Source organism: Mobula hypostoma, chromosome 6, assembly GCF_963921235.1.
Source record: "Mobula hypostoma chromosome 6, sMobHyp1.1, whole genome shotgun sequence".
Classification (NCBI taxonomy): Eukaryota; Metazoa; Chordata; class Chondrichthyes; order Myliobatiformes; family Myliobatidae; genus Mobula; species Mobula hypostoma.
The window spans coordinates 54,722,039-54,745,304 of record NC_086102.1 but is presented as its reverse complement, the minus strand read 5'-3'; the positions used below and the strand labels follow the sequence as shown (position 1 = coordinate 54,745,304).

The 23,266-nt window shown below is 39.8% G+C and overlaps 1 protein-coding gene across 2 annotated transcripts in view; it reads right to left on the bottom strand.

Annotated features, from left to right (window-relative positions):
- LOC134347545 (uncharacterized) overlaps positions 1 to 22,380 on the bottom strand; it is a 69,436-nt gene extending 47,056 nt beyond the window's left edge. For both annotated transcript variants that reach the window (XM_063049899.1, XM_063049900.1), the window contains exons 1-2: positions 22,248 to 22,380; positions 12,280 to 12,612 (exon numbers count right to left, since the gene is read on the bottom strand). In XM_063049899.1, coding sequence (XP_062905969.1) covers positions 12,280 to 12,612; positions 22,248 to 22,296 — 382 coding nt within the window. In that variant the 5' untranslated portion in view covers positions 22,297 to 22,380. The remainder of the gene's footprint in view (positions 1 to 12,279; positions 12,613 to 22,247) is intronic.
- Positions 22,381 to 23,266: the final 886 nt, after the last annotated feature.

Below are 23,266 nucleotides of genomic sequence, written 5' to 3'. Positions count from 1 at the left end.
AGAAATTGTACAAATAAAAAATAATACTGAGAACATGAGTTGTTAAGTGTCCTTGAAAGTGAGTCTCTAAGTTGTAGAATCAGTTCAGAGTTGTGGTTGTTGTGTCTGTGCACAACTACATATTGATTAAATAAAAGCACACGTGTGGGAGATGTCTTTAACTAGTGTATTCACATCACATTGCAATGAGGGAGACAGAAAGAATAATAGGCATGCGCAGACAACAGATCAATACGTAGTGCTAAGGAGAGTCATTGCTCAAAAAGAAATAGATCCATACGTTACACTTCCTCCCCCTTTGGATTAATGCAACATGAAACTGTATACATACAAAAAATTCAACTTTCTCTTTCATAAATCTATATTTTAAATAAACATGCTTTCACAATAACAGTCCACAACTACCTTCACAGTTCTAATGGCTCAAACTTTCAGTTGGCCCTCTGTTTCTTTCAGGATAGTGCCTTTGCACCTGTAGAGTGGCATCAGGTTTGGCAGGTGTCTTGCCTAAGAAAACATTCTTGGTTTCCTATATCACGTTGCTGTCAGTGACATGATCATCACTCAGAGGTAACTCTGGTGACTGTACTGTATCCATATGTTAGATGTAATCGACTCAGGCGATTTCTTCAGTTGAGCATCCAGTATCTAGTCCACATGACATCTTTATGTTTGATATCCAACATCCATAGTGTACATCAATGTTCCAGTTTTTATAGCTATCCTACTGGATGTCCACTTGTCTTCTCATTAATCACTATAGGACTTTCTGTCCAATCTCGAAGCTCCCTGTTGCTTCACTTGGCAACTGGCTGAACTGTTTAATCCGTACTTCCCTCCAGGTGTCTGGATCTCAGGTGTTTGATTTGTTGTCGCATGAGCAGAGTTCCGATACACAAAAAGGACATTGTCCACCTTGTACTGTAGAGAAATGTCCTCCTCATCCATCGCTATAATGGACTCCTTGAAGGTTTGGATAAAACTTTCAGCTAACCCATTCATTGCTGGGTGGTGAAGAGCTGACCTGAAATGTCTGATACCACTTTTCTTCATGAACAGTCGGAATTCTTCTGACATGTATTGTGGTCTGTTGTCACTCACAATTTGTTCTGGTAAGGTGAGGTGGTTGACTTCATCGGTAAAACCGCTGACCACTTCCAATGAGCATCCACAGCAATCAGAAACATGGACTCTATGAATTGCCCAGAAAAGTCAGTATGTTCTCTTTGCCATGGTGACGACGGCCACTCCCTTGGGTGTAATGGTGCCTGTGGGGTGCATTTCAAACTTTTTGTCATCCTGAACAGCTTTCGACCAGGCCTTCATCGGGATTGTCTAATCCCAGCCACCACACAAAGCTCTTCATCTTGACTGTATCCAGGTGTCCTTCATGCAGATTTTCTACCACTCTGGTGCGCAGTTTAGAGGGAACAAAAAACATGAGATCTATACTCAGCATTCTTTGACATACAGACAGTTGGACTCATCTTGCTGAGAACTCTGGAAACATAGGGGGTTACTATGAGCTGGCCATCTGTGCATGGTGATTTCATTGACTTTTGACAATATTGGGTTATTCCTCGTTTCCCTTTCTATTCTGGAATTTGTTATTGGAAACTGGTCCACCAATGTGATGTGGAACAGTTCTGCTGGGTCACAATATGAAGACTTCCTTTCTTCAATTGCCAATAACGGAAGACGTGATAAGCCATCAGCATTGCTGTGTTGTTTGGTACCCTTGAACTCTATGTCATAAGAGTGGAATCTTAGGAATAGTGCCCAACATTGTATCCAGGCCGCAGTCGTTACTGAAATTCCCTTCCTGGGATTAAAAATAGACACCAGGGGCTGGTGGTCTGTCTCTAGCATAAACTTTTGCCCGCAGAGGTAGCGGTGGAACTTCGTTATTCCCCATACTAGACTAAGGGCCTCTCAGTCAATCTGTGCGTAGTTGTGTTTGGCGCTCGTCAGTGATCTTGAAGCAAACACAATTGGGTATTCAGATCCATCTTGCATAATGTGTGACAAAATAACTCCAATACCATAAGAGGACACATCACACGCCAGTCTGATGGGCAGGGATGGGTCATAACGGTATGCAGTTCAGTTATGTTATTAGTCTATTAGTCTCATTGTTTCCTTGAAGGACTTTTCACATCTTTCCGACCATTCCCACTTTGCTCCTGTCTGTAACAGTGCATTCAATGTGTGCAGCACTGTAGCAATGTATGTGAGAAACCAGTGGTAGTAGTTTACAAGGCCCAAGTATGACTTGAGTGGTGACATATTTTCTGGTTTGGGTGCCTGTAGAACTGCTTCAGTCTTCTCCTGTGACATGTAAGACATGATTGTCAATGACATGTCCACAATAAAAGATTTCATTCTGCAAAAACTCACATTTCTCTCTGTTTGTGCACAGACCATACTCACTCAGCCTGGTAAGCATTTTACCATGGTTCTGTTGGTGCTATTCTTCGTTCTTGCCAGTCACAATGATGTCATCAAGGTAACATTGTGTTCCTGGGATATCCTGCAGAAGAGCGTCCATATAAAACAGAGATACGGAGATGTTTAGCCAGATGGTGACGAATTTGTGGAATTGGTTACCACAGACAGCCATGGAGGCCAGGTTGTTGGATGTATTTAAGACAGACATTGATAGGTTCTTGATTGGCCATGGCATCAAAGGTTACGGGGAAAAGGTTGGGGAGTGGGGCTGAGGAGGGAAAGAAAAGGATCAGCCATGATTGAATGGTGGTGAAGACTCTTTCTTTTCTTTTTAAATCTTTTTATTGAATAAGTATACAAAAAGGTAAGCCGTATAGGCACTAATACACTGTTAGAATATAATAAAATTACAAAGATATTAATACAAAAAAAAACTACAAACAATGTAATTTAAACATAACGTACCAAGGTAACATAATAGTATACTAATTTATATATATATATATCAATAGAGAAAAGGAAAAAAAAAACCCCAAAAAAACCCACCGTACAACTAAACTAAAAGCAAAGCAAAGCAATGGGCTAACTTGAAACCAAACAGAGTTAAAAAACTTAAAATCACATCCTCAATCCCGACCTCCATTAAAAACAGTAAAAAAAACAAGAAGGGTATATATTACATTAAATGAAACTATTGAATAAAGGATCTCCAGGTCTGTTCAAATTTAAATGAGGAGTCATAAAGATTGCTTCTAATTTTCTCCAAATTCAAGCATAATATCGTCTGAGAAAACCAAAAAAAGGTAGTTGGAGCATTAAGCTCTTTCCAATGTTGTAAGATACATCTTTTCGCCATTAAAGTAAGAAATGCAATCATTCTACGGAAAGATTACTGGAAATTTTAGGTAGTCCAAAGGTAGCAGTAATAGGGTGAGGAGAGATATCTATATTCAATACCTTGGAGATAATATTAAAAATGTCTCTCCAAAAAGTTTCCGGAGTAGGGCAAGACCAAAACATATGAGTTAAAGAGGCTATCTGCCCCGGACATCTATCACAAAAAGGATTAATATGAGAATAAAAGCGCGCTAATTTATCTTTGGACATATGTGCTCTATGAACAACTTTAAATTGAATTAGAGAATGTTTAGCACAGATAGAGGAAGTATTGACTAATTGTAAAATCTGCCCCCAGTCATCCACGGAAATGATAAACCCCAATTCCTGTTCCCAATCTACTCTAATCTTATCAAATGGAGCTTTCCTAAGTTTCATAATAATATTATAAATCATAGCCGATGCACCTTTCTGACATGGATTAAGGTTAATTATAGTATCGAAAATGTATGTAGGAGGAAGCATTGGAAAGGAAGAAAGTATAGTACTTAGGAAATTTCTAACTTGTAGATATCTAAAAAAATGTATTCTTGATAAGTTATATTTATTAGATAATTGTTCAAAAGACATAAGGGAACCATCTAAAAATAAATCCAAAAACCGTGAAATACTCTTAGTCTTCCAAATTTGAAAAGCACGATCCGTAAAAGAGAGAGGAAAAAATATGTTACCTAAAATAGGAATCGCTAACCCAAATTGATTAAGATCAAAAAATTTTCTGAATTGAAACCAAATACGTAAGGTATATTTAACTATCGGGTTAGACACCTGTTTAAGGCGTGTCAAATCAAAAGGAAGAGAGGAACCTAAAATAGAGCCAAGTGTATAACCCTGAACAGATTGTAATTCCAATGCTACCCATTTAGGAATGGATAGTATATCCTGGTCAAGTAACCAGAATTTCATATGTCGAATATTAATTGCCCAATAATAAAATCTAAAGTTAGGTAATGCTAAGCCTCCATCTCTCTTAGCTTTCTGTAAATGTATTTTACCCAGTCTCGGGTTTTTATTTTGCCAAATAAATGAAGAGATTTTAGAGTCGACTTTGTCAAAAAAAGATTTTGGAACAAAGATTGGTAATGCCTGAAATATATATAAAAATTTTGGCAAAAAAAACATCTTACTGCATTAATACGACCAATCAAAGTTAAATATAAAGGAAATCATTTAGATGAAAGTTGAATAATATGGTCTATTAATGGTACGGGGAAAAGGTCGGGGAGTGGGGCTGAGGAGGGAAAGAAAAGGATCAGCCATGATTGAATGGTGGTGAAGACTCGGTGGGCCAAATGGCCTAATGATGCTCAAATGCCTTATGGTTATGGTTATGGTCTTATGATAACATCTTTGGCTTTTTGCACTATTCAGGGACATTTTGTGAATTTCACAGTCTAACCTCCTTTTCTGTAGTTCTGCTGCAGTCTCTAATGATATTGTAATGGCCAATTCCTGTCCTGAGCTTAGGTCTCTTTTGGATAACAGCCTATTTTGAATGCTTTGACTATGCATGCCACATACAAGCCTGACTCTTAATGCATCAGAAAGTTCATCTCTAAAGTCACAGTGCTGGGAAGATTTGCATAGTTCTGCAATGTATTCAGAAAGGCTTTCATCTTTTGACTGGTTTTGTAAAATTTGACTCCTTTTCTAAAATCTAAATCTCTCAGCCATTGTCAGAAGTTTAGGGCTCAAGTGATTTTGTAAAATTGTAGCAACTTTATCTGATGTCTTGCTTGCTGTTTTTTCAGGGATTACTGGGTTACATAAGAGATTGTATGTCCTTGCAACCATTAAACTAATAAGTGTAGGGGCTTTCTTTTGCTCCCCCACATTATTTGCATTACAATACAGTTCAACCCTCTCAATATACCACTCCCAGCCTTCATTAGTGATATCAAATTTACCAACTTTCCCACTGAAGCTGTCAACATGTTGTTTTCATTTTAAATTCAGCATGTCTTTCACTATTTCTACGCTGTACTCACATGTTTGTTAGCATCTGTGATGGCCTTCTTGTGCTGTTTAACTCTCACTATTTCATCCATAACTGTCGGTGCAGTTGGTGATATTCTCTGACATCCAGTTTCGTACTTGTTGCCAATTTGTTGTGTCTGTGCACAACTACATATCAATTAAATAAAAGCATGGAAATGGGAGATGGCTTTAACTGGTGTATTCCCATTGAAATGACAGACAGAGAGAGAGAATGCACATGCATACATAATGCATGTACAAACAACATATCAATAACATACCAATGCCTACTGCTTGTGGGGGGGGGGGGGAGGCAATGGTCATTGCTTTAAAAGAAATAAGTCCATACATTACAATGGTGACTTATGCCATGCCAGTTCAGAAGTCTGATGGTTAGAGGGTAATAACTGTTCTTGAAGTTGGTGGTGAAGACCTAAGTATTCCGTATCTACTCCCTGAGGATAGTAGCAGGAAGGCAGAATGGACTAAATGGTGGTTCTTGATGATGGATGTAAGGGTTCCCAACAGTGGGAGGGATTTGCTTGTGATCGAATGGGCTGTGTCTACTGCTTTCCATAGTCTTTTCCATTCCTCGACATTGATGTTTCCATACCAGACTGTGATGCAACCAGTTAGATTGTACTATGCAGCTATAGAAATTTGACAAAGTTTTTGGGGATATGCTGAATCCACACAAATTTTTAAGAAAGCAGAGGCACTGTTGTGCTTTCTTTGTGATGGCAATTACGTGTTGGTCCCAGGACAGATACTTTGATATGATAAGATATTTAAAGCTACTGACCCTGTTCACCTCCGATCCCCTAATGAGGACTGGCTCATGGAACTTTGGCTTTTTCTTTCTGCAATTGATATCTGCTCTTAAGTTTCACTGAGGTTGAGTGAGAAGTTGTTGCACCACTCAATCAGATTTTCATCCTCCATCCTACAGGCAGATATGTCACCAACTTTGATTCAGCCATCAACTGTGGTGTTCTCAGCAACCTTCAATATGGCATTAGAGCTGTATTTAGCCATACAATCACAAATATAATGTGACTAAAGCAGCGGGCTAAGCACAAAGTCCTGTGGTACGCCTGTGCTGATGGGGAGTGTGGAGGAGATGTTGACAATCTTGTACTGAACAGGGTCTGTCAGTTAGGAAATCATGGATTCTTGGAGCTTAGCAATAAGTTTAGAGTGGATTATAGGGTTGAATGCTGATCTGTGGTCAATGAAAAACATCCTGATGTCTGCACCTTCACTGACCAAATGTGTAGGGCCAATGACATGGCACCTGCTGTTGACCTTTTGTGAAGGTAGGCAAATTGGAGTGGATCCAGGGCACTCCTCAGGCAGGAGTTGATATATTTCCAGACTAACAGTCAAAGCACTTCATCACAGTAGATGACAGTCATCGAGGCAGCTTACCATGTTTTTCTCACTGTCAGCCAAAGACCGAATCTGCAACACTGGAAATTTGTGTTGCTTTACTCTTTTGATGAAAAAGGCCAGATGTGGGTACTTAGGATGTGTGGTTATTTATTTCATTGGCACATTAGGAGAGGCATTTGCAAGAGCAATTTAAATTTCATTTTAGTTTTCCATTGCACCGTTCACACGATGACAGCCTTACCGTGGTATAAAATAATCACTGAAGTTTATGGGGTAATAATTGTAGTTGATCATGAGAAAATAACATCATATTATAAAGGGATTAAACCTCCAATGTACATTAGATTAGATTATATTCTTGCAACTGAATTATTGAGGTGAGAACAGCAGCCTGTCAATAACAGAGCCTAGATTGTATGCTCAGTAAGGGAAGTTAAAATGCACCCACAACACCACGTCTTCAGCTACCAGTCTGCAATCAGCCCTCTGCTACAAAACGGATGCCTTCAGTCTTCTCAGCATTAGTTATGGGAAATTCCTGCTCATTTGCCAACAAACAGCGTGATATTTGATCAAAACAGAATGATCCTAAATACTTACCATACATTCATGCAAAATTTACATTCATGTAAAACTTGAATTCAAGTAAAACTTACAATACATTCATGTAAAATTTAATATTCTGACAAAAGACGATATTAGCAGTGCAGAGAAAATATTATTGGAGACGGGCAACTGTGGGAGTGGGAAAAGTAACCTTTCCAACTGATTTAGTGGACACACATAAGAATGGGAGTAGAATAAGAATTTGACCAATCTGAATAAAGAGGAGATACAGCCAAGGAGGACTGGGTATTCAGAAGATAGATAGAGATGGGTCTTCAGAGTCATTTATACTGTGGCAGGAGTGCAAACCAGATCAAGTTCAAGCATGAAACTTTGGGGAAGGTGGGGAGCTAACAAAATTTATAATTCTGGATAGAAAAGATTTTATGAAGATACACAGCAATTTATCAAGACAGAGGGGTAGAAATTTTGAGGAGTGCAAATGATGCATATTTGGAAGCAGAGAAACAATACAGGGAGGGAAGAGATACTTAATAGCAGAAGCTGTTAGATCCAGGAAGAGAAGTTGGTTCACCACCAGTTTATTATGCTAGTTTCAAATGAACAGGAGGTAAGACAGGATAAGTTTTGAAGAAGCAAGAAAGGAGATAAAATAATCACTGAAGTTTATGGGGTAATAATTGTTGTTGATTGGAGAAAATAACCATGTATCATAAAGGGATTAAACCTCCAATGTACATTAAATTAGATTATATTCTTGCAACTGAATTATTGAGGTGAGAACAACAGCCTGTCAATACAGAGCCTAGATTATATGCAAATATAAAGAAAGCAAAAAGCAAGTGAAGATAGGACCGATTAGAGATAAAGGTGGGAAGATGTGCCTGGAGGCTGTGGATGTGAGCGAGGTCCTCAGTGAATACTTCTCTTCGGTATCTACCAATGAGAGGGAACTCGATGACGGTGAGGACAATATGAGTGAGGCTGATGTTCTGGAGCATGTTGATATTAAGGGACAGGAGGTGTTGGAGTGGTTAAAATACATTAGGACGGATAAGTCCCCAGGACCTGATGGAATATTCCCCAGGGCTGCTTCACGAGGCGAGGGAAGAGACTGCTGAGCCTCTGGCTAGGATCTTTATATCCTCATTGTCCACAGGAAAGGTACTGGAGGATTGGAGGGAGGCGAATGTTGTAGCCTTGTTCAAAAAAGGTAGTAGGGATAGTCCGGGTAATTATAGACCAGTGAGCCTTACATCTGTGGTGGGAAAGCTATTGGAAAAGATTTTTAGAGATAGGATCTATGGGCATTTAGAGAATCATGGTCTGATCAGGAACAGTCAGCTTGGCTTTGTGAAGGGCAGATCATGTCTGACAAGCCTGATAGAGTTCTTTGAGGAGGTGACCAGGCATATAGATGAGGGTAGTGCAGTGGATGTGATCTATATGGATTTTAGTAAGGCATTTGACAAGGTTCCACATGGTAGGCTTATTCAGAAAGTCAGAAGGCATGGGATCCAGGCAATTTTGGGCAGATGGATTCAGAATTGGCTTGCCTGCAGAAGGCAGAGGGTCGTGGTGGAAGGAGTACATTCAGATTGGAGGATTGTGACTAGTGGTGTCCCATAACGATCTGTTCTGGGACCTCTACTTTACGTGATTTTTATTAACAATCTGGATGTGGGGGCAGAAGGGTGGGTTGGCAAGTTTGCAGATGACACAAAGGTTGGTGGTGTTGTAGATAGTGTAGAGGATTGTCGAAGATTGCAGAGAGACATTGATAGGATGCAGAAGTGGGCTGAGAAGTGGCAGATGGAGTTCAACCCGGAGAAGTGTGAGGTGGTACACTTTGGAAGGACAAACTCCAAGGCAGAGTACAAAGTAAATGGCAGGATACTTGGAAGTGTGGAGGAGCAGAGGGATCTGGGGGTTCATGTCCACAGATCCCTGAAAGTTGCCTCATAGGTAGATAGCGTAGTGAAGAAAGCTTATGGAGTGTTAGCTTTCATGAATCGAGGAATGGAGTTTAAGGATCACGGGGTTGTGATGCAGCTCTATAAAACTCTGGTTAGGCCACACTTGGAGTATTGTGTCCAGTTCTGGTCGCCTCACTATAGGAAGGATGTGGAAGCATTGGAAAGGGTACAGAGGAGATTTACCAGGATGCTGCCTGGTTTAGAGAGTATGGATTATGATCAGAGATTAAGGGAGCTAGGGCTTTACTCTCTGGAGAGAAGGAGGATGAGAGGAGACATGATAGAGGTGTACAAGATATTAAGAGGAATAGATAGAGTGGACAGCCAGCACCTCTTCCCCAGGGCACCACTGCACAATACAAGAGGACATGGCTTTAAGGTAAGGGGTGGGAAGTTCAAGGGGGATATTAGAGGAAGGTTTTTTTCTCAGCAAGTGGTTGGTGTGTGTAATGCACCGCCTGTGTCAGTGGTGGAGGCAGATACACTAGTGAAATTTAAGAGACTACTAGACAGGTTATATGGAGGAATTTAAAGTGGGGTGTTATATGGCAGGCAGGGTTTAAGGGTCGGCACAACATTGTGGGCCGAAGTGCCTGTACTGTGTTGTACTGTTCTATGTTCTATGTTTTATGTTCTATGAGATGAATCAAATCCAGAGAAAGACATGATTTTGAACTAAGGGAATGTGGGAGAATATTGCACTAATCAGCAAGGGGAAGGGATGGAAATTGTGAAGAACTACTTGGATAGTATCCAATCATTTCAATGTGGTGTACACCATTTGGAAGAGAAAACAAAAAAAAGAGAGCTATGAAGTGAATGGTGGGGGAAAAAAGAAGAAACTAGGTGTCATCTTTGCTTTTTCAGATAATCTTTGAACTGTTGTTGAACAAGCTAACATTGGATCAGATAATGCTTGGTGTGGTCTAGAAACCCCAGCAAAACAATGGTTGGACCAATTTTCCATTAAAATTACTCTCTTCATCTCTTGGATTTAAAGGCAGAAAGATTAAAATATACACCATGGTAAACAAGTTCAACAGAATATTGGATTCAATAAGTGAGAAATTACTCGGAAGTGATGAACTTAAAGGATGAGCAGCCAGAGCAGGGCTTCCAGCCCGGAGTCCACGGGAACATCAGTTAATGATCATGATCCATGGCGTAAAAATGGTCGTGAACACCTGATCTAGAGAAATGTCAGGTTAAGAAGTGGGTCAGAGAGTACAGGAGCGAGATATACCAGATTTCTGAGTGGTGCCACAGCAACAACCTTGCACTCAACATCAGCAAGACCAAAGAGCTGATTGTGGACTACAGAAAGGATAAGGCGAGGGAACACAAACAACTCCCCATACAGGGATCAGAAATGGAGAGTGTCAGCAACTTCAAATTCCTGGGTGTCAATATCTCCGAGGACCTAACCTGGATGCAACGTATTGGTGCAGCTATAAAGAAGGCACAATAGTGGCTATATTTCACTTGGAGTTTGAGGAGATTTGATTTAACAACAAAACACTTGAAGACTACTACAAACGTACCATTGAGAGCATTCTGGCTGGATGCATCACCGTTTGGTACGGGGGCAGGGGTTGCTACTGCACGGCACTGAAAGAAGCTACAGAAAGTTGTGAAAGCAGTCAGCTTCATCATGAGTACTAGCCTCCGGAGTATCCAAGGCATCTTCAAGGAGCGGTGCCTTAGAAATGTGGCATCCATCATTAAGGATCCCCACCACCCAGGACATGCACCCTTCTCATTGCTACCATTGGTGGGGAGGAAAAGAAGCCTGAAGGCACACATTGAGCAATTCAGGAACAGTTTCTTTCCCTCTGCCATCCGATTTCTAAATGGACATTGAACCCATGAAGACTACCTCACTACTTTTTTATTCTGTTTTGTTTTGCACTGCTTATTTTAATTTAACTTTAAATAGACATATATATGCTTTTCTATATGTTTATTTATCATATATTTCATTGTTCACAGTCATAAAATTAACAAATTTCACAATATATGCCAGTGATATTAAAACTGATTCTGATTCTGAAACAACCAGAAATAAGAAATTTCGGTGAAGAAGGATTTAAAAGAGCTCCTAGCATTGTGAACCCTCCCCTGAGTAGTCACATAAATAAATGAGGAGATGGGAAAGAGGGGTTTGTGGATGGAATGCAAAGCAAGAGAGAGAACAGACATTGTCATTTTAATTATGAGCAAAGGAGGAAGACAATAAAGTTATTGTAAAAAGAGCTGCTGAGAGAAACACAAGTCTTTACGTGCAGTGAAAGAGTTGCAAGACTGTCTAGTAAAGAGGAAAAGCTCTAGACTGCTACAAGGAAAGACAAGACACAGAAGAGTGATACCCTGTTGTATATAACAGTGAAGCAAGCATTTACAAAGGGGTTCAAGTACACTTAATCAAGGTTAAGTTTTAATGTTAAATCATTTAAATATATTTCAATTACAGTCAAAGTATGTTTCAAGCACTAAATGATTAGAATGCTTAAGCTTCTTGACCTAGATATTTTTGTGTGGGGATTTCCTGATGTGGGAAAAAAGGTGAAGAAATTTAAGATGAGTCACCTTGAATTGCTCTCAATACACTGACTTACAGACAGCAAAGTAACAGGTTTGGGGGGTGTTAGAAGGGCCAAACATCAACTTTTTTGATCAGTAAGTAACACATGGTTTGGAAATAACTCAAAATGGAAAAAATTACCATTAAAAGAAGAATTAACCGCATTCTCCCATTTTCATTGATGTTAAAAATGGCAAAATTCAGCAGAAATCAGTGCCAAAGTTGTATTCAAGCCAATAAGTCTTTAAGGCATTAAATGTTTATCAGGAAAAATATGATGTATGATATAAATTGGGGCTTGTCACAATACAACAGAAAGTGTACTTTCAAATGTTTAATTATTATAGAACAATTGCAAACAAGCACTGATTGCAAAAATAATTATTATTGTTAATAATATTATATTAATTCGCCCTTTCCAGCTTAGCATTTAATCCTTACCTTCATGTACATTGACTGTTATGGTAACACAGTGCTCCATTCCATTCCTTGTTGTAAGAATTCTGGTGTAGTTCCCTGTGTTGTTGAAATGAACAGATGAAAGCCTTAAATGAAGTCCTTTGTTTAGAATGTTCACTTTACCCTTAAATGCGCCAAAAATAGTTTTAGAAATTGGCTCTTCTATTGCAATATAAGAAGAAATGCAGCTGCTCATCAAGTTTGAAGAAAATTTCCATTCAACTGAAGATGCATTACAGTCCGTGCAGTTTGGGTCGAGGAGGACAGCTTCTCCAACAGTGGCGTTTCTACTTGACTTATTTACACATGGAAGCACTGTGGATGAAATGTATAATAATCAGACATGGTGTTTGTAAGAATTAGATATGAATAAACTTAATTTGTTGATTTACAAGTCAAAAATAACAAGCACTCAATGGGGAATTTCAGAAAGCATTGTGGTACTCGTAGGAATGGAGAAAAAATTCTACAGATACAGGGTGTGGTGATGTTCTGAGCTCAGCCCAGAGTAAGCTACTTATGTTTGCAGATTTAACTTGCATTTGCTCTAATTCATAAAATATCTGAGTTGGAAACAAGGATCTTTGTTATTTATAATACATTAACTTTGTTATTGATACCATTTATACATTGCACTCTGAGGTTCATTATGACCCCTTTTATTTATTTATGTATGCATGTATTGACATACAGCGTGGAATAGGCCCTTCAGGACCTTCGAACGGCATCACACAACAATGTACAATGACAAATTAACTTACCAACTGGTACGTCTTTGGAGTGTGAGTGGAAACTGGAGTACCCGGAGGAAACCCATGCACTCATGGAGAGAACTCCTTTCAGACAGCGGCAAGGATTGAACCCGGGTTGCTCGTACTGTAAAGGGTCGTAATAACCACTATGCTACGGTGTAGTCCATTTTTATTTTAAAACCCTTCATATTAATTCTAACAGGAAAATTTTATAATCAGGGAAATTTCATCAAGACATTAAATAGTTACTAATGGGTTGCCCCACCCAGATGATTTTCCTATTCTCCGAAGCAATCTTAGGCTGATCCATTATCACCCACCAAGCTTTCACATTACAATTGTAACTATTCTTGCAATTATTTCTTAGTCATGATTTTAGGATTCCCAGCAGTCATGGGACATTCCATATAAATCCCAGTCCTTTATGACATGAACAATTTATATAAGCTCTGATGTTTACTCGAGGCCAGCAAACCTATTATTGCAATGCTGGAAGTGAACAGCAGATGAGATGCTCAAAGGACATCATGAATCACATATTACAAAAACAAAACATTTAACTTATAGTACGTAACAACCTTCATCACAAGATTATGTCCCAATGAAATCAGAGAAAAGTTAACTCTAAGCCAAAAAAAAGGAATCATTGCGATGGGATTTTAAGTAGATCTTAGAAGAGATTTGATTGGTGGGGAAGGAAAACTCCACAATGCTGAATGGAGATTTGCCAGTGTTGGGTAGAAGAGGTACATGAGGACAGAGTTGCAGATGTGAAGACTAAATTTGCGGGATTGTAAGATTTTAATTAACTGGCAGTGTGTTTGAATAAATATACAATTAAACTCAAATAGGGAACTGTTATTTTTGCTAATAATGATGACAGGAGTATGTTAATGGTTTTTTTAGAGGAATGCTGAGTTATTTCCATCTGGCTAAAGTTATAAGGCCATAAAACCATAAGACATAGGAGCAGAATTAGGCCATTTGGCCCATTGAATCTGCTCCATCATTCAATCATGGGTGATCCTTTTTTCCCCTCTTCAGCCCCACTCCCCAGCCTTTTTGTGACTTTTGATGCCCTGTCCAATCAAGAACCTATCAAACTCTGCCTTAAACACACCTGAGGATCTGGCCTCTGCAGCTGCTGGTGCTAGCAATTCCACAAATTCACTACCATCTGGCTAAAGAAATTTCCCTGCATCTCTGTTTTAAATGGATGCCTCTCTATCCTGAGGCTGTTCCCTCTTGTCCTAGACTCCTCCCCTATGGAAAACATCCTCTCAACATTCAAAAGGCTTCAATGAGATCCCCCTTCATCCTTCTAAATTCCAGAGAGTACAGACCCGAAGTTATCAAACGTTCCTTGTATGATAACCTTTTCATTCACAGAACTCTCTCCAATGCCAGGATATCTTTTCTTAGATGAAGAACCCAAAACTGTTCATGATATTCAAGCAAGTTAGTCCTGACGAAGGGTCTCGGCCTGAAACGTCGACTGTTCCTCTTCCTAGAGATGCTGCCTGGCCTGCTGCGTTCACCAGCAACTTTGATGTGTGTTACTTGAATTTCCAGCATCTGCAGAATTCCTGTTGTTTGCATGATATTCAAGGTTAGGTGACACCAGTGCCTTATAAAGCCTCAGCAGTACATCCCTGCTCTTGTATTCTAGACCTTCATGTTCATACACAAAACTGGAATACTGCTGTAGGATCATTGTGATTATGCCATTCCCTCCAGAACCTGCACAGAATGAGTGATAGCTAGCCAGTTAAATTATTTAGGACCCAAAGAGGATAATTCATACACATGCTTACAAATATTATGCTAGATTTCTTTGTGACGCTATTAAGAGTCAAACTCATTCAACCAAAAACTGCACTTCCAACTGGCAAACAATAAGAACCACAAAGGCTAAATGCACTAACATTCCAATTCTCATTTTATTTGGGAAGTGGGTACTCTATCACATTTCCTTCATGTGATAGGGTAAAATAATCCAATAAGAACTAAGTTATTTTTTCTGTGGGATTTATGAACCTAGCATTTCTGAGTGGACAGGCCTTTCTATTTTACTGAACTCAATTTATGCAAGATAAGTGCACATCAGACCCCAAGTTTTGTATTACAAGTTACTTTGCCCCTTGCGTAAATTAAGTCTATTTGTACCTATCATTGCATGATCAACCTCAGAATATTTTCCGCATCCAAGTTGTACAAAACAATGTTTGAGCTAGAAGCAGATAAAACACAAAGTTTGACATGTTTACATTTAAAACGGTTTGGAAGCTTTACTAAAGTGAAAATGAATCCAATTAGAATAAATGCATAAAAATAAAACTAGAAGATAAAATGTAAAACTCGTTAGATTCTGGACTAGTTCCTGAGGATTGGAGGGTGGCTAATGTAACCCCACTTTTTAAAAAAGGAGGGAGAGAGAAACCGGGGAATTATAGGCCGGTTAGCCTAACGTCGGTGGTGGGGAAACTGCTGGAGTCAGTTATCAAGGATGTGATAACAGCACATTTGGAAAGCGGTGAAATGATCGGACAAAGTCAGCATGGATTTGTGAAAGGAAAATCATGTCTGACGAATCTCATAGAATTTTTTGAGGATGTAACTAGTAGAGTGGATAGGGGAGAACCAGTGGATGTGGTATATTTGGATTTTCAAAAGGCTTTTGACAAGGTCCCACATAGGAGATTAGTGTGCAAACTTAAAGCACACGGTATTGGGGGTAAGGTATTGGTGTGGGTGGAGAATTGGTTAGCAGACAGGAAGCAAAGAGTGGGAATAAACGGGACCTTTTCAGAATGGCAGGCGGTGACTAGTGGGGTACCGCAAGGCTCAGTGCTGGGACCCCAGTTGTTTACAATATATATTAATGACTTGGATGAGGGAATTAAATGCAGCATCTCCAAGTTTGCGGATGACACGAAGCTGGGTGGCAGTGTTAGCAGTGAGGAGGATGCTAAGAGGATGCAGGGTGACTTGGATAGGTTGGGTGAGTGGGCAAACTCATGGCAGATGCAATTTAATGTGGATAAATGTGAAGTTATCCACTTTGGTGGCAAAAATAGGAAAACAGATTATTATCTGAATGGTGGCCGATTAGGAAAAGGGGAGGTGCAACGAGACCTGGGTGTCATTATACACCAGTCATTGAAAGTGGGCATGCAGGTACAGCAGGCGGTGAAAAAGGCGAACGGTATGCTGGCATTTATAGCGAGAGGATTCGAGTACAGGAGCAGGGAGGTACTACTGCAGTTGTACAAGGCCTTGGTGAGACCACACCTGGAGTATTGTGTGCAGTTTTGGTCCCCTAATCTGAGGAAAGACATCTTTGCCATAGAGGGAGTACAAAGAAGGTTCACCAGATTGATTCCTGGGATGGCAGGTCTTTCATATGAAGAAAGACTGGATGAACTGGGCTTGTACTCGTTGGAATTTAGAAGATTGAGGGGGGATCTGATTGAAACGTATAAGATCCTAAAGGGATTGGACAGGCTAGATGCAGGAAGATTGTTCCCGATGTTGGGGAGGTCTAGAACGAGGGGTCACAGTTTGAGGATAGAGGGGAAGCCTTTTAGGACCGAGGTTAGGAAAAACTTCTTCACACAGAGAGTGGTGAATCTGTGGAATTCTCTGCCACAGCAAACTGTTGAGGCCAGTTCATTAGCTATGTTTAAAAGGAAGTTAGATATGGCCCTTGTGGCTACAGGGGTCAGGGGGTATGGAGGGAAGGCTGGGTTCTGAGTTGGATGATCAGCCATGATCATAATAAATGGCGGTGCAGGCTCGAAGGGCCGAATGGCCTACTCCTGCACCTATTTTCTATGTTTCTATGTTTCTATTTTCTATGTAATACTCAGATTCCTTTTTCAAAACTTCTGAAATCTCTCACATCTTTGCAAATGTATTTATTAATCCTAAATAACAAAGAAATAGAAACCTGGTCTATAATGGCTTGCAACATACATCAAAGTTGCTGGTGGACACAGCAGGCCAAGCAGCATCTATAGGAAGAGGCGCAGTCGACGTTTCAGGCCGAGACCCTTCGTCAGGACTAACTGAAGGAAGAGTAAGTAAGGGATTTGAAAGCTGGAGGGGGAGGGGGAGATGCAAAATGATAGGAGAAGACAGGAGATCCGTCTTACACGGATAAGTGCCAGGAGGGAGATCAGTGGGGAGGGATGGGGGGGACGAATGGACAAGGGAGTTGTGTAGGGAGCGATCCCTGCGGAATGCAGAGAGAGGGGGGGAGGGAAACACATGCTACACATGCCCTTACACTTCCTCCCTTACCACCATTCAGGGCCCCAAACAGTCCTTCCAGGTGAGGCATCACTTCACCTGTGAGTCGACTGGGGTGATATACTGGGTCCGGTGCTCCCGATGTGGCCTTTTATATATTGGTGAGACCCGACGCAGACTGGGAGACCGCTTTGCTGAACATCTACGCTCTGTCCGCCAGAGAAAGCAGGATCTCCCAGTGGCCACACATTTTAATTCCACATCCCATTCCCATTCTGACATGTCTATCCACGGCCTCCTCTACTGTAAAGATGAAGCTACACTCAGGTTGGAGGAACAACACCTTATATTCCGTCTGGGTAGCCTCCAACCTGATGGCATGAACATTGACTTCTCTAACTTCCGCTAAGGCCCCACCTCCCCCTCGTACCCCATCTGTTACTCATTTTTATGCACACATTCTTTCTCTCACTCTCCTTTTTCTCCCTCTGTCCCTCTGAATATACCTCTTGCCCATCCTCTGGGTCACCCCCCCCCCCCGTCTTTCTTCCCGGACCTCCTGTCCCATGATCCTCTCGTATCCCCTTCTGCCTATCACCTGTCCAGCTCTCGGCTCTATCCCTCCCCCTCCTGTCTTCTCCTATCATTTTGCATCTCCCCCTCCCCTTCCAGCTTTCAAATCCCTTACTCACTCTTCCTTCAGTTAGTCCTGACGAAGGGTCTCGGCCTGAAATTTCGACTGCACCTCTTCCTAGAGATGCTGCCTGGCCTGCTGCGTCCACCAGCAACTTTGATGTATGTTGCTTGAATTTCCAGCATCTGCAGAATTCCTGTTGTTTTTGTCTATAATGGCTTGGACTGGATTTTCTGCAAACTGACAACTCACTGGAGCTCACTGATTATTTGTCCACAAAATCTACTTTTTTACCCTGTACAGTCTTAGGTGCAGTTTCCTTCAGGATAACTGACTCCTGGGTGTGAGAGGGAGCATAAGGCTTTTGCAAGTATAATTACCTTCTCAGGCCATGTTACCAGTTATCAAAATTGTCCTTGAACTAGAATGTTTGCAATGTCTATGCCACTGACATTGAACATCAAATTTACGTTGAACTCCTGAACTTTTTGAACTTTGAAAAGCTCGTCAGAAATAATTTGTGAATATTAAATACTGTTAATAAATGAAAACATTGAACATGATTAATTAAACTATATACTTAAACCAACTCCATTAAATCAGACAACAGGAATTCTGCAGATGCTGGAAATTCAAGCAACATACATCAAAGTTGCTGGTGAACTAAGGGATCTTGGACTTGCCCTTCGGTATGAGACCAGGAAACTCCTGTTCCTTCAAACTTCATGAGACTTCAACAGGAGAACACAGACTTTCCAGATTCAATGATCAGCTTCAAGAGGAGTTTAGAACATTCACCTTTGCTCACTAAGCAGGCAATATTCTGTAATTCTGAGTTGTATGCAAGATACCTAGATTTTATTTCTTTAGAAATAAAAGAAATTTATTTCTTGGGGAACCAGGAACAAGACAGCATAAATTTAAAGTGAAAGGGGAGGGGTTTAACAGGAATCGAAGGGGAAACTTTTTCACCCGGGGGTAGTCACTATATGCAGTGAGCTGCCTGACAATGTGGTTGAGACAAGTACATTAACGCCATTGAAAAAGACACTTGAACAGGTGCATGTGGTAGGAAAGGTTGCAGGGATCCACAATGTTTTTTTTATGCCATGGACTCCTACCATTAACCAAGAGGTCTGTGCACCTCAGGTTGGGAAACCCTGGAGGAAATGAGCCAAACTCAAGCAAATGGGACTACCTTAGATGGGAATCTTAGTCAACATGGAATAGTTGGATCGCAGGGTCTGTTTTCATGCTGCATGACCATGACTCCATGACTTCTACAGTGACGAATGTAAACTGCTGCCTTCCTTCAGTCAACACACATCAAAGTCGCTGGTGAACGCAGCAGGCCAGGCAGCATCTGTAGGAAGAGGTGCAGTCGACGTTTCAGGCCGAGACTCTTTGTCAGGACCTCTTCCTACAGATGCTGCCTGGCCTGCTGCGTTCACCAGCAACTTTGATGTGTGTTGCTTGAATTTCCAGCATCTGCAGAATTCCTGTTGTTTGCCTTCCTTCAGTGTATGTTTTTCTCAAAATTAGCATGAGACCAGATGTGAGTTGTTTTAGCAGGATTTAAAATAAATCACACATGCAAGACTTTATACAAGGCAGCTATCTTGCTTAATTAATAAGATGATTTGGGTGACTTTGCTATTGACCAATGCACCTGACCAAAAAACAAATATTTGCTGACATGACTGTCAAACCTCTGCTAGTGCATATGAACATTTGGCTAATTAAAATCCAGACTAGAGCTCACATATTGGTATTTGGAACTTTTTTGATTCAACCCCAATGGCCAACAAATGTGAACAATGTAATAAAACTGGCTATTTTATGGGGATTTTAATTTAACAGATTTTATGGACAATATTTACTCAGAGAAATGAATGAAAGTCAATAGCTATTAGTAATAACTAGAAGATAATTAGCCAATGTCTCCACATCCTTAAAGGCAGAAGGTTTTATTGCTTTATTGCACGGTTACACTGGTTCCTACAAAACCACATGTAGTGGCATTAATAGAAAGGAGTATAGATAGTCATCCTCAATTAACTAATGCTTAACACACAATGCAGAGAGGGCTATACAGTTAGTTCTGCTTCCATTATCATATTGAAGATTAAACATAATTCCTGCCTCAGGGTCTTATCCTGTCAGGCTTGAAAAGTAAATCAGAAAATATCATAGAATTTTACTCTCCCTTTTCCTCAACTGTATAGGATTCTGACTGAAACTATGCCAAGATCCATTGAGTCATATCATTGCAAATGTTGGAACAACAAAAGAGTTACTTCAAATGGTCATTGTTCATGAAAAGCATTTAAATCAGCTCTTTTTGCCACCAGCATAATGAGAGCTCGTTCAGCAGAAACTAGTGGTGAGACTTATTTATCACCTACATTACAGCTCAAAATTAATAGATTACGGTCACTTTAAAAGGCAAGTGCTTACTGTCAACCCATATATGAAGCAAACACATGTCAGTAATATGGTTGGAAAGAGCCCAAACTAAATTCACACTCAGGCATCAATGCATGTTGTGAGTGGGTTGCAGGGACCTGATGTCATACAGTATGAAAATAATTCAACCTTCATCTGAAACCCATAAAAAAAGAGTCATAGGTTGATCAATCTACTGTATGAACTGTGCCATCATAGATTATGAGCAATAACTTTCCCTAGTTTGAATGAAAGATCCAGGAATGTTAATTGTTTCTCTTTTCATAAATTATACTGCCTGGCATGCTGAAGGTTTCCGGCACGTTTTCAGAATCAGAATCAGGATTATTATCGCTGACGTATGTCATGAAATTTATTGTTTTGGGACAGCAGTATCATAAGACAATAAGACATAGGGACAGAATGAGGCTACTCAGCACATTCAGACTGCTTCACAGTTCATGGCTGATGTATCATCCCTCTCAATCCTATTCTCTTGCCTTCTTCCCATAACTTTTGATGTCCTGACTAACCAGCAACATATCAACTTCCATTTTAAGTATATTCATTGACTTGGCCTCCACAGCCTTCTGTGGCAATGAATTCCACAGATTCGTCACCCTCCAGCTAAAGAGATTCTCTCTCATCCCTGTTCTAAATGGACATCTCTCTATTTGAGTCTGTGCCCTCTAGTCCTAGACTCACCCACTGCAGAAAACATCCTCTCTACATCCACTCATTCTTGGCCTTTCAATATTTGATATGCTTAAATGAGATCCCCCCTCATTTTTCTAAACTCCAGTGAGTACAGGCCCAGAGCCATCAAATGCTCCTCATACATTAACCTTTTTCATTCCTGGAATCATTTTTGTGAACCTCCTCTAGATCCTCTCCAATGCTAGCACATTGCAAAACATTAAAAAGTGATATAAATTACAATAAACAAATAGTGCAGAAGAGGAGTAAGAAAGTCATGTTCATGGACCGTTTAGAAATCTAATTACAAAGGGAAGGAAGCTGTTCCAAAAGCACTAAATGTGGGTCTTCAGGTTCCTGTACCTCATACCTGATGGTATTAAGAAAAAGGCATATCCTAGGTGGTGAGAGTCCTAAATAATAGATGCCATCTTCTTAAGGCACTGCCTTTTGAAGATTTCTAACAGCTAATTAGACTTAATATTATTCAACAACCTAAATAAGGCATGTTCTGTATAAGAACTGACTCTACATTTGCTACTTGCATTTTTGGTATAGTTTAGATATTGATCTCAGACCAATTCAGAATGGCATTATATAACATTATCCTATTTTGGTCCCAATAATTGGAATTCATAAACACTTTTCAGGTTTTATCAATTAATTTTAAAAAATTCCCATTAAAATCACCTTTCAGTCAATATGTTAACTACTCATTGCTTCAGTTAAACATGCTAGATTGTTATCCTGGGCAAATAAAACTTTGTCTGGATTGCATAGCTTTTTCAATAGTATCTGGGTTCAAAAATATCCCAAGAGATCAAACGGACAACCAGACACTTTAGGATTTTGCTTTGCATCATGTCGAACTTACATTAGATTTGATTTGAAGTTAAAATAGCATTAAAGTGTCCACCGGAATTGATCACTCAATTTTTCTGACGTGTGCTTAGAAATCAGGTTAGGATTTCCTAATTACCCGAAATCATTTAGCATCAAAAATCAAAGTTAATGGAGTAGGTTCTCTTCAGTTTTTGTGGTACATAGTCTCGGCAAGTTCTTTAGAGCCATATATTTAATGGTTTTAGTTTGGATTCTTTCTTACTTTACGGTGATTTTAATCTTTTACCCTAATATAGGAAGTAACATAATCTACAGTACAAAACACTTACCATTCATGCCAAGTGCCAAAAGAACAGTTGCATGCAGAATCAAACACATTTTGGCAATTTCAGCGACAATATTTCATGGACTTCATGTAAATTTTACAGACGGAAGTGTTACTTTACAGACAATCATTGTGAAATGGGTGTTATCTTTGCAGTCCTTGTTACATCTGCTGCTAACCACCAAACCACCCACCTACTTATCCAATTTACACCTTTCAGATAATATTTACTTTGAATTTAAATACTACTTCAAAAAATGCTTGTTATTGTACCTATCATATTTTCACAGTTCCATTGACTTGTATAAAGACTATTTTTAGATTACAAATATCTAATGAGCAGAGCTATGCACAATGGTTGCTTTAATGTACAAGTCACAATAAATTTCTTCTTGACTGTTACCAAGTCAGTTTTAAACACAAGAGATCTTGCAGATGCTGGAAATCCATAAGACACAAAATGCTGGTGTAACCCAGTAGGTCAGGAATAAAAACTCGACATTTCGGGCTGAGACCTTTCATCAGAATTAGAAAGGAAGGAAGGAGAAGCTAGAAACTACACTCTTTTGTGTATTACAAATCAATTTCACGAGAACATAAGTATTAAACCAAATTGAAGCCATTTTGTCTTTGTAACATCTATCTTAGCCCTTCAATAATGCATAATATCAATGATCCACTTGAAGGAGTGGGTACCATTGAATGTCCAAAAATGATAACTGGGACGTTAATAAACAAGTTTACACCTTCTATTTAAATGGAAGATGAAGTTCCTATAAAAATAATCTAATTGAAAGTTGTGTCAAGCCCTTCTGATGCATTTGTGTTTGGACAACTGGGCTATGTGCACCCGTTCTGAGCTGTATTTAATCATGGAATGAAGTTTAACTCCCAACATTCTAGTGCAACAAAATGTCCTTAGAGAGAAAATGTGGGTAATTAGGGGTTAATTCAAAGATAAAGGCATAGCTTCATTACACCACTAACTACCTTTCAGTGGTATGTATGATTACATGAAGATAG